The sequence below is a fragment of the Balaenoptera physalus genome (genome assembly GCF_965194825.1).
Source record: "Balaenoptera physalus genome assembly, chromosome: 15".
Lineage (NCBI taxonomy): Eukaryota > Metazoa > Chordata > Mammalia > Artiodactyla > Balaenopteridae > Balaenoptera > Balaenoptera physalus.
In genome coordinates this window covers 76,740,902-76,752,160 of record NC_138894.1, presented here as the reverse complement: position 1 = coordinate 76,752,160, position 11,259 = coordinate 76,740,902, and the positions used below count along the sequence as shown (strand labels likewise).

Genomic DNA, 11,259 nt, shown 5'->3' with positions numbered 1-11,259 from the left:
ACAAAAATACCATAAACTGGGTGGCTTATAAACAACAAACATTTATTTCTCACAGTTCTGGAGGCTGGGAAGTCCAAGATCATGGTGCCAGTAGGTTTGGTGTCTGGTGAGGACCTGCTTTCTGGCTCACAGATGGCACCTTCTTGCTGTCTCATCACATGGCCTCTTTTGTAAGTGTACTGATCCCATGAGCGCTCTGCCCTCATGACCTAATCACTTCCCAAAGGCCCCACCTCCTAATACCATCACCTTGGGCATTAGGTTTTCATCATATCAATTGGGGAGTATACAAACATTCAAACTATAGCACGTGGGTTCAAGTTTCTACTCTGCCCGTAACTCATGGTGTGGACAGGTCACCTCACTTCTGTGGACCTCAGTGTCCTCATCTGTAAAAGACTGGGCTTAGTGGTCTCCAGGTTCTTTCCAAACTCTAGAAAACGCGACTCCTCAGTTGGTTTCTGCTGGGTCTTACTCATTGCCTCTGCAAGTTCCAGATTACCTATTTAGAAATATATTTATGGAGGCACCATATAAAGAGCTTGCGGGGCTCCCCCAAAATTGGAGCTAGACTAGGGCTGGGAAGGGTTAGAAAAACAGATGTGTCTATGAAGAGTGGGGATGAGTGGTACTTGCCGGGATATGGGTGTAAACTGAAAGTGACAAAATCATATGGTTCAACAAGTATTTATGGAGTGCCTACTATGTGGTGGGTATAAGACCATTATAAAGGTTTTAGTGATTTCAGTAGGAGTCAGGTTACATTTTAGAGTGAAACAGCCCACTTCAGAGTGCTAACCCCATTAAGTTCTGACCAGCCACAAACCCCTGTGAAAACCAATGTGCCCACTTTGAGGAGGTGGTTTGACCCTTCCAGGGTCAAGCTGCGTCACTGCAAGCTTGAAATGATGGAGTGAGGCAGACTTAGAGCCGATGTGCCTTCCAGGACAGGTAGGAGTTCCAGATAACAGCAACACACTGGACAACAGCCAACCTAAGGAACAGGGATGGCACCGTGAAGAAGCAGCAGAATAAGGAGCAAGCAAGCGGGGAGAGATGGGAAAGTACGGTGGGAAAAGAGGGATTATTTCCAAGAACGCCCAGATTTAGCTCTCCTTCCTTCAGCCCCCCCACGGAGGGATGTGTGACTCAGACGAGAGGAAAACCAGCTCAGGTTCTGGTGCCAGCCCAGAGCTCTGTCTCCTGGACAAAATCCCCAAAGTTAACCCCCCCTCAGCCGCCATCTCGCCATGCATGGCTCCATTATTCGTACTCCTGTCCAGGCTCCTTCTAAATACACATCTGTCCGTCTTGTACAGCTGAGATCTCATCTTCCAAAAAATGTGCTGCCTGCCATATAAAGTAGCACCTCCTTCTCTTTATTTTAAATATACCTTGCTCTAGTTTCATAGAGCACTGCAAGGACTCTAAAGTTTCATTTAGTTCGTACGTCTATACTCCTTTTTGCTATGCTACTCATGTCCATTTTGACCCTGTCCCCTCTGAAGAGTTTCATGTTTTTCCCTGTTCCCAAAGCCCCCACACCTCCAATAATTTTAACCACTCATCTTGGTTCCACTATATTTTTTTATTGAGATTTCAGCAACTACCTTTATTATCTAGGATAAAATAATATTTTGCAGTGGACTAACCTGACCACGTTCCTACTTGTCTCTCTGGTCTACCTTTCTGCCTAACCTAGGCTGCAGCACTGCCCCTGCAGACATGCCATCAAAGGTAGAGAGCCCAGGTGGGGTGGAGACAAGGACTGTGGAGCAAGATCCTCCCCGGGAAGATGAAAGAAGTCAGTGGGCAGACACTCTGAGATGTTCTGTAATAACATGCTCAGGAGTCTGAGGAGCTCTGACCAGGGCAGAGTGTTCTGGGGGGTCTAAGGTAGTTCAAGGTTAAAATGAGAATCACTTTGTCTCCAACCGTTCATAATGTGCATCTTCTTTGAAGGGTGGGGTGGGGATCTGTCATACCTGTAATGAAGAGGGACCAGGTAGAAGTTGGCTAACTGCACAGCAGGCCAGAGCTACAAGAGAGAGAAGGTAAAGGTTGGTGGGCTGCCTCCATCACCTGACCCCAGACTCACTGCCTTGCCTGGTCTGACTCCAGCTGACTCCTTGTCTGGTCTGACAAGAATATGTTGCACAACTGGGTGAGTGCTTCCCTGAGTATGGTGCCCATGTGGGAATGAGAGAGTAATCCCAACTGAGGGATTTCTGTGTCAGGAGGACCCCCAGACCCTGGCACTTCTGGACTCAAGAAAGAAGAAGAGGCAGCTGAGGTGTCAGCTCTTACATAGTAGTTGGTGATGAGAGCATCAGGATAATCCTGAGGAGACAAGAGAAGGAACAAGTGAACATTTGCATTTCCAGGCAGCTCAGACCTCCCGATCTGAGTATCACATAGAGACTTCTGTTCAGAGAAGACACCCCTGCACCACTGCCCCTCAGCTCCTCTCCTCCAGAGCTGGAGCTCTGCCTGCACCTCCACCTTTCCCGTCCCCATGAAGCATGCCTCATTCCCCTGGGCCTGCCGGCCTGCCATCCACAAATCATCCCCACACCTGCCCAGCTCACCTGCTGGAGTTTGGCCCAATTGTCCTGGGCTGACAGTCCATTGAGTGTCCCTACCAGTGAGAGGAAACAGCCCAGAAAACATGGGGCAAAGCCCCCCTAGGGAAGAGAAAGTAAAGCACTGTGAGCACCTAAACCCCTGCCCTCCCTCGACACAGCTCAGCCTCCCCAACTCCCTTTTCCTTGCGCTCACCTGATCCAACAGCATCTTCTTTAGTGCATCCACCCTGGTGGTGCCAGGGATGAGGCGGTCCAAAACCTTGTACCAGCCTCCTACTACAGGGCCCTGAAAGTAACCCCCACAGAGGGGAGCAGGGATGCAGAGGGGAGCATTAGGCCTTTACATCACAAAGCTCCTCCCCCGAATATGAGAAACCCAACCCCAGGGGGAGCAGACACTCAAGGCTGGCTTCGATGTGACAGGGTCCAAGGGAAACTAAAGGATGACAGGGAACTGAAACCACTGTCCAATCCACCAGCAGCCCTGCTGTGGGCAGAACTTACCACAAAGCCACAGCCCAGGGAGACCATGGTCAGGGTCCGGCCAGTCTTGTGTGCCTGCAGGCCTCGCCTCTCCACCAGCTGCTGTGAGATAACATCACCCAGGCCCATCAGAGACCCTGTGCAGGGTACACAGGTGTTGTCAGGACACCTCCCAGGGACAAGCTGCCATCCCAAGGAGGTAGGTAAGTCTGCTCACTGAATGAGGCTCTGGCACTCTGAGGCCAGGAGTTTCATTCTGGGGCAAATGGCCAGTCCTTTCCTGCTGCTTCAAGGATGGTAACACCTCCCCAAGGATGGTGATATTTCATATGTGCCCTGTTAGAAACTGGGATGAGCAGCCTTGAGCAGGCCAGGGCCCAAGAACACTGCACTGAGCAGTGAAGGAAAGTTGGACTCAGAAACCGCAGGTAGGGGAAGGAGAATCTGAGGTGCCAGGGGCTGAGACGCACTGACTGTCGGAATTTGAAAGGCCTTCCAGACGTTTTCGTGCAAACCCCTTACTCTAGAGTTATGGATGGAAATGAAGGTCCGGGACCTCACATAACCGGTAAGTGGTAGAGCCAAGGCTAAGAACCAGGTGGCTTGATTTCCTAGACAGTGTCCTTTCCAGGACGCCTTACTGTGAATAGATCATGTGCAGAACGCTAAGGAATCCTGGGGTTGTTTTTCCCCCCCAGCCGAAGGCAAGACCTTGGCCAATGTCCTTCACCTTGGTTTTGGGGTCTCTGTTTGTGGAGAACAGCAAGAATAACTCTAAAACATAAGTGTTCAAATGGTCCCAGGCAGGAGGATGACTGGCTGAGCTGGTAAAGAGTCCCTGCAAGGAAGGATCCTGTCACCTCCCAGCACAGTCAGGTACACCCAGACTTCCCATTCACAGCCTCAGACTGAGCTGCCAACAGGTATTAAGGCCATTTCTCCCCAGGTCTTTGCACCCGCTTCCCCTCCCCTCACTTGCACAGACACCCAGCTCCAAGCAGCACTAGTAGGACACCCACACCCAAAAACCAAGACAGAAACCATCACTGTTTGGGCTTCCCTCGTGGCGCAATGGTTAAGAATCCGCCTGCCAATGCAGGGGACACGGGTTCGAGCCCTGGTCCGGGAAGATCTCACATGCCGCGGAGCAACTAAGCCCGTGCGCCGCAACTACTGAGCCTGCGCTGTAGAACCCGCGTGCCACAACTACTGAAACCCGCGTGCCTAGAGCCCGTGCTCCGCAACAAGAGAAGCCACTGCAATGAGAAGCCCGCGCACCGCAACGAAGAAGAGTAGCCCCCGCTCGCCGAAAAAAAAAAAAAAGAAACCATCACTGTTTACAGAGCCCCCATCAGTGATGGTGGTGTGATGGTTTCTAGCAAACACACACTTCTACTAGGGCCACTTGGGAGTGACCGTATGACCTTCAGCTTGCCTGTCCATCACAGTGAGTAATGAGAGTCCCCTCCAGCCCCATAGCCACCACTGTCCCTGTGCCCTCAATTAGCACTGGGCAAACACATCCTCATCCTTGGCCCGGAGCTGGCTCTGACGTCCGTCCTGGCTGCACACTCATTGCTCTTCGCCCGCACCCCTGCACAGCCCTGCCCCTGTGCAGCCTCGTCAGAGGCAGCTGAGTAAGGCTGAGGGCTGGGGTCGGGCTGGGGCACCCACAGGTGACCTAGGCTGCTGGCCTCAGCTGCTGGGACCCCCAGCACACCCACCAAGGGAGCCCTGCCTCTCCTCTCCCTGAAACTCCCAAAGTGGTGGAGGCCCTTCCAAGTACATGGCTAGACACGGCCTCCCAGAGGGCAAGGACAGAATCCTGGACGTCTTTGTTCTCTTATCTCCCACCATACCAAGCCTGGCAGGTGCTCAGAAAATAAACTGGGAGAAATGTCAGAGGTACCACCCAGACAACAAGACTGCCCTGGGAAGGCACAGAGGACGCCAAGTGTAGCCCAAAGGACGCACCCAGGCTCAAGGTGTGAGGAGCAGTGGGGTTGAAGGCTTGCTCCCCCTCCACGCAATTAGCACTTAACACCCTATCCCCTCTCCCTAACAACTTGGGGTCACCAGCTGCGTGCCCAGGGAGGGGAGGGAGCTGCTGGGGCCATGCATAAAGGGAAGAGTGACCCTGACGAGGCCTGGGGAAGGGGGAACAGAAAGACAGTCACTGCTTAAACGAAGGGACTAACAGTTTGACACTTGGCAAGATGTTTACAGTATACAAAAGGGCTCGCATACATTTAATCCTCACAAAAGGTCTGGAAGGTAGAGGTCACACCTCCATTTAATGTCTTTGAGAGATGAGGTGACTTGGTAAGGAGTGGAGCTGGAGCCTGAAACCAGGCCTTCTCTCAAGGGGGTACAGGAGGCCAGGGAATCCCCAGCAGAGGCTGAGACCTGGGCTCAGGGGCCAGTGGGCACCAAGAGGCTCCTGTGGCTGCTACTCACGGCGCGGGCCGGGGCGGGGGGGGCGGCGTTCCTGCCCAAACAAGGCCCCAAAGGCCCGCATATCAAAGACACTTACTGGACTAACGCACTTCCTCTCTGTCTTTTACTCCCCAGAATGTGATCACCTCTGTTCCTTGTCACCTTGTGGGGAGGGCAAGCAGCAATATTCTTGGGAAGGAAACAGTCACAAAGAGAGGGGTGTTTTCACTCTTCATGGCTTACCAACAGTCACACAACAAGCTAAAGGCAGAGCAGGAGTGAAAACCAAAGTCCCTGACGTGTAGTCCCACAGTCCTGGAAGCCTGCAGCCTTTGAGAAAGATGGATTCCAGGCCCCCAAACCATGCCCATCAGGCCTGAGAGACAACCAAGCAGCAGGAGTGAGTAGGTGGTGTGTAGCCTGTAGCCCTGCCAGTTCTGTCCATTTCAGACAGAACCATGCCCAGTTCGTCCTCTGGAGGAACACAGATCATCAGGCCCCATGGGCCTGCAGCAGCTCCAGGGAGCTCCAAGGCTTTGGTCTAAGCACAGAGCAAGGCCTGCATTTTTGGTCAGAGTGATTGTTTGAGCAGGAAGGGCTGACATCCAGATTCCTCATCCCACCTTCCCCAACCCAGAGGCCAAACAGACCCCAACCACCCTAGGCTCTGGGAGTCCTCTTGGACATATTTGGTTGGCCTGGACCCTCCCGTGCTCTGGCTCCACTTTCCTTGGACTTGTTTCCAGGGGGTTGGGACTAGAGGCCTGCCGAGACATAATGCCTGAGCCCCGATGGGGCAGGACAAGGGGCTGCTGGGCAGTGATGCCCCAATGCCAGGCTGGGCGCAGAGCCCAGCGGGCAGATGCTGGCGTGGGTGTGACATCATGCCCCTGGGTAGGTGCCAGTTCTCATGCCGTCACTCGCCACCAGATTCAGCAGAGTGGGGCGGGGGGTAGGGGTTGGGGAGCGCCTGCATCTGAGCACAGATCTATTTGGGACCACCTTCTGCCCGCTAGTGGAAAAGCCCCAACTTCCATGCCCTCATCCTAGGCATGGGTGGGGGTAAGTTCTCTACTTCCCCTATTTTGTTCCTCTCCTGGCTTTTGTGTGTCGAGTCTTAGATGCAAGAAACCAAAGAATTAATGGAAGATGAGAAAACTGAGGGGCAGGAAGTTGGAATGAGGAGCAGGAAACTGTCCTTGACTATGGGAGGTCTGGGTCAGCAGGTATAGCTGCTGGCAGGGGGCCAGGGTGCTATCTCATTCCTCTCCAGAAGTCTCCAATAATTAAATAGCTGCCTGGGGTAGGGGCTTGGTCTGGCAGAGCGTGAAGGGAGCTGAAGCCCAGCAGTGAGAGGGGAGCGCCTCCTCTGGGATCGGTCGGAGTGCTCTCCTCACTCCTGGCCTGAACCCTTCCCACTGCCAGAAAGTAAGACAAAATGGAGGGTTCTGCAGCTTGTCAGGTACCTAAGCCCAGACCAGCTGGAACTATACTCAGCAATCTGAGGTCCCAGGTGTCTCAATTGCAGGGCAGTGCATTGGGAAGTGCCCCAGGTTCTAATGCCAGCTCCACCACTGACCATGAAACCTCATGCATATCACTCCTCCCTTGTGCCTCAGTTTCCTTCTCTGTAGTATCAAGGGCTGGACTGGATGGTCTCTAATGCCTGTTGAGCTCTCACATTCAGACTGCAGGGAAACCAGTGTCTGCAGAAGCTCAGCTGCTTCCACAGCAGGACCAGAGTGGCCTCAGATGGATGGAGCTGGGCCCCCTGGAGACTGGAAGGGCCCTCAAGAAAGGATGGGAGAAGGCTGACTCAGACTCTGCAGAACACACCGCAGACCTTTGCCCAGGCTGCTCTGTTCCTGACTCTGGCTTGGCCCAAACTGGGTGTACCAGACACTTCTTTTGAAACATATCAGATCTTTTTGATTCACTTATCTCTTACTCCAGCCACCACTGCAGTTCACCTGATGGGTCCTTGTCTCAGGCCTATGCCTTACCTGGGGCTGAGCTACTGATGCTTTACCTGGGGATGATGCACGTGCAACCTGGTAGAGCACAGAGCACGGGCATCAACATCCCATATGGCAAACCTTTGACCAACGTGGGATGGAGCCGGTGGGTAAAGGTTTCTCCTTTTCTCCAGAAAAGACTATTCACCCATAAAGTCCTAAGAGGCATTTCAAAGAGCTTCTCAGTCAGTTTTAAGGGATTGAGCAGCCATGTGCCCTAAGCAGTGTCCATTTGATAATGCATCCTTCTATTGGCTGTCCCTCTTCCCTCTCTCCCCACCATGGGATTACTTCCTAACAAAGTACCTGCAAAGAAGCTTCAAACTCTACTTTTTGGAGAACCGAGGCTAGATGGTTATCCATGTTCCAAATTTACGGCAAGTGGAACAAACCCAACCCAAAAACCACTATAAAAATAAGAGCTTGTTGTTCTTGGGTTGCCAACGCTCATATAAAGGGCCAACTCCTGGAGCCTTTAAGTTTCTTGAGTATTTTTTGATTTCTAAAGGCTTTTCAGAGATAATCCCTACACTGACTCTGTCAGGTCATATAACTAAACTCAAATTCTAAATGAGGAAATTGAGGCTCAGAGAGGTTTATTTTCTTGTCCTGATTCACACAGCTACTAAGTGCTATGGCTCTGGGATTCAAACCTTGGTCTTCTAACTCCAAGTCTGAAACCTCTATTCTGTTTTCCAGTGTGATGAGCTATGCCGTGGGACCTTAGGAACTACTGTACTGGGATCTAAAAACAGCTCAGTGAGCTAAATCCACTTCCCCCCTTTATTTGTAGTTTGATTCGAGTACACTGAGCAGCAGGGAAGGAAAAGTCTGAAAGGTCTGGGAAATTCTGAGAAAAGTGCTACCTAGAGGTTGCTTCAGGGCTGAGATACTGGCACAGCCTCTGGGGGTGTGGAGCCACAGAGCTCTAGCACTGACAGACCAGCACCCCAGTTCAGCTACGCATCTGCACTTGGACCCCTTGGAGCTCTAGCTCCTGCCTTCGTCAGCTGCAGATCCCTCGGGTAAGGAAACACAAGGACCATCCTTCCCTCCCTATTCTTGATGGCCACGAAGGGGAGAGGGGGAAACTTCCTTCTGGCAGTTCGGGTCCCTGAGGGAATGTGAGGCTGGGCAAAGGGCCCAGCGTGTCAGTTCCCATCACAGCCACCCAGTCCAGCGTGAGTCACCACACACGCAGCCAGGTGAGTCATGCAGGCTGACGGACACTCTGAGGACAGGATGGGGGACAGCTGGGCACAGGAGGCTGGAGAGGGGCCCAGGGAGGGGCAAAAGACTCCTTGGCCAGTCGCTCAATGAAGTTCCTAGTGCTGATGTGGGGCTATTCCAGCAACAGGACTGCTGTTGCGTCCTGGCTTTCAGTAGCATCCCCCCCACCCCTTTTTAACAGTCTTCCTCTCAGAAGCCCATGGTCCTCATTAGAATCCTGTTCCCTTCCTCTAAACATAGGCAAGACCTTATCTTAACCGGTCACCGTCACACTGCCCCAATAGTCACAGGCCTTCCAATCCTTCCCCCTATAAAACTTATCTCTGTGCCGTCTCCTCTCATATTAGCTAATCTGCAAAATGAGATGATAACAAATACAGGTAAGTCACTGGGTTACCTTTGTGAGGTCGCTACTCAATCACTGGATTTAGAGTAAAAACAAATCCTTCATTAGTATATTGTTTGAGGATACATCCATAGATAGTAAACTATCAGAAAAGCAAAAGAATGATATAAACAAAACTCAGGACAGTGGTTATTTCTTAGGGTGTATGAATTAGGGACAGGCATTCAAGGGGTCTCAAAGCTGGGTACTGATACAGGAGTATTCAGTTTACTTTTATTTCAATGGTACATACATATCTTAATCATTTTTTTGTGTACTAAGATATATTTCACAATAAGAACAATACTAAGAAAAATAAACTGGGGTAAGAGTCTGATTCCAGCACTTATTAGGTGTGTGATCTAATGTGGACCCAAGTAATCTTAGCCCACTTTGTGTCCCCACCTTTGTGGGGACCCTATGAGATAATGTGTGTTGAAAGTGTTTTGCACACTGTGAAATGTTAAAGGAGCCTTTGTTATTGTTCATTTTCTAAGTTAAGGCCTCCTAGGGGCAATGCCTTTCTTCATCCTAAGGGGATGACTCCTCAGGTTTGTAAGGACTTTCAGATCCTACTTTATAGCCAGGTCATCTATGCATACCCCTTTCCTTAAGAACAGCCTTGGGGACCCTCCCTCCAAAACAGACTGGGGTGAGAGCCAATCCTTCAAGGGGTCTGAATAAAAGCAAAAAATGAGGGCGGGGGGTGCAGCGAGCTTCTGCCTCCCAGATCAGCCTGCTCTGGTACCACTAGGTCCCACAGGGACACTTACCAGCTGTCAGGACCTGTACTTTCCACGGGTGAGCAGTTAGAGCCCGCTGGTACGCCCGCCAAAGTGCCATGCTTTCTGTCAAGGCGAGAGGAGAGGGGGGTCACCCCCACTGCCCCTCTCCACAGTTAAAGAGACTTTTGTCCTTCCCTTGTGCCCACTCCCTCTCCCCCTCCCGCTTCTAAATGGGCAGAGGCTTCCTGGACAGCTTCCTGTCACAGGGATCGCCTTAGGCAATCGGGGAAGTGAGGAAGGCTGTGGGCGGCTATGGAATACCGGTGGCCTCCACCCGCCACCCCACCCCCAGCCCTGAAGCAGGTCTATCTGGGGGCCTCTGTCCCGACCGAGACACACAGGAGGACAGGTTTGCTCTGGCTTTCACCCAGAGCCTGGTCGGTCCCCAGATTCAGACTCTCAGTTGGAACCAGCCCGTATCCTTCCTGAGCCCAACTCCACACCAGAAAAACGACCTCTGACTCCCTGAGCCCGGAACGGTCACACGCGGGGGTGCAGCTGCGGGCTCGCTGGGCTTTGAGCCGGTGACCGCGGAACTCTCGCTACTCAACAGCGCGCAAGCTCAGCCCCTCCCACGTGACCTGAGCGGCGGAGGGACTTCCGCCCCAAATCCCATCCCTTCCGCTCGGCTAAGCGCTAGGCTTTCCCCTGCATCCAGGGCCGGAATGGGAGTGGATTCAGCCACTAATACCGGGGAGAAGGGTTTGGCTCCGTCTGCGCCGAGTCTTGGTGCGGGGCCCGCCTGCCCCCCTGGGTCCGGCCTCTGTCTGCTTCTGCCCCTTCTCTCTCCGGTGCACGGGCCTCTTAACCTGGATAGACTCTCACTGTTCCCGCGTTCCGGAACTGGCCAAGGTGCAGACGTCGTTCTCGGTCTCAGGAATTATAGTTTGGAAACTATTAGCCATAGTTAAGTGCGTGCGTGTGTGTTACTTTTTAAAAAAAATGTCTGTAAGTTCTTCAGTAGCCTCAACTGTGAGCTCCTGAATGGGTGGAACTGGGTCTTGTTCATATTTGTCGTCCTCATAGCAACTAGTTCAATGCTTTGTCCACAGTAGCCTTTAGAAATGCTGCGTAAAGATGACTGCTCCATGGAAATCATTCAGACTACAGAACCTCTAGTTTAGGTACTGGTTTCATAACTAGCGGGTTTGCAGCCTTGGTCATCGCGAGACTTGAAGTTCCTCATCTGTGAAATTAGGGGGTTGGACTCTTTGTTTTTCAAACTGGGCTCCTCAGTTTTAGGGCTTTATAGATGTTTGGGGAAGGGGTATCACAGGTTCTTCTTTACCTAAGCTTTTAAAAAATACATGTATACTTATAGAAAAAGCCACATTTAAACA

General features: G+C 51.9%; 1 protein-coding gene and 2 long non-coding RNA genes across 6 annotated transcripts; 2 read left to right on the top strand and 1 right to left on the bottom strand.

Annotated features, from left to right (window-relative positions):
- Nucleotides 1–21: 21 nt before the first annotated feature.
- On the bottom strand, nucleotides 22–11,224 carry MPV17 (mitochondrial inner membrane protein MPV17). Of its 4 annotated transcripts, none has more exons than XM_082427989.1 (8): nucleotides 10,375–10,519; nucleotides 9,908–9,982; nucleotides 3,090–3,205; nucleotides 2,779–2,871; nucleotides 2,589–2,684; nucleotides 2,308–2,340; nucleotides 1,986–2,038; nucleotides 22–994 (listed from the first exon to the last, which is right to left on the bottom strand). In XM_082427989.1, exons 2-8 carry the CDS (start codon nucleotides 9,975–9,977, stop codon nucleotides 925–927), a joined length of 531 nt encoding a protein of 176 aa, XP_082284115.1. In that variant the 5' UTR covers nucleotides 9,978–9,982; nucleotides 10,375–10,519; the 3' UTR covers nucleotides 22–924. The 4 variants fall into 4 exon arrangements, with proteins under 4 accessions (XP_082284115.1, XP_082284116.1, XP_082284118.1 ...); XM_082427990.1 differs by having other exon boundaries at nucleotides 10,363–10,444; XM_082427992.1 differs by lacking the exon at nucleotides 2,308–2,340 and having other exon boundaries at nucleotides 10,375–11,224.
- LOC309644333 lies at nucleotides 89–1,656 on the top strand. The gene is made up of 2 exons (XR_014254375.1): nucleotides 89–170; nucleotides 947–1,656. It is a non-coding gene; the product is annotated as an uncharacterized lncRNA (long non-coding RNA).
- LOC309644335 lies at nucleotides 4,384–9,983 on the top strand. The gene is made up of 2 exons (XR_014254377.1): nucleotides 4,384–5,053; nucleotides 5,640–9,983. It is a non-coding gene; the product is annotated as an uncharacterized lncRNA (long non-coding RNA).
- Nucleotides 11,225–11,259: the final 35 nt, after the last annotated feature.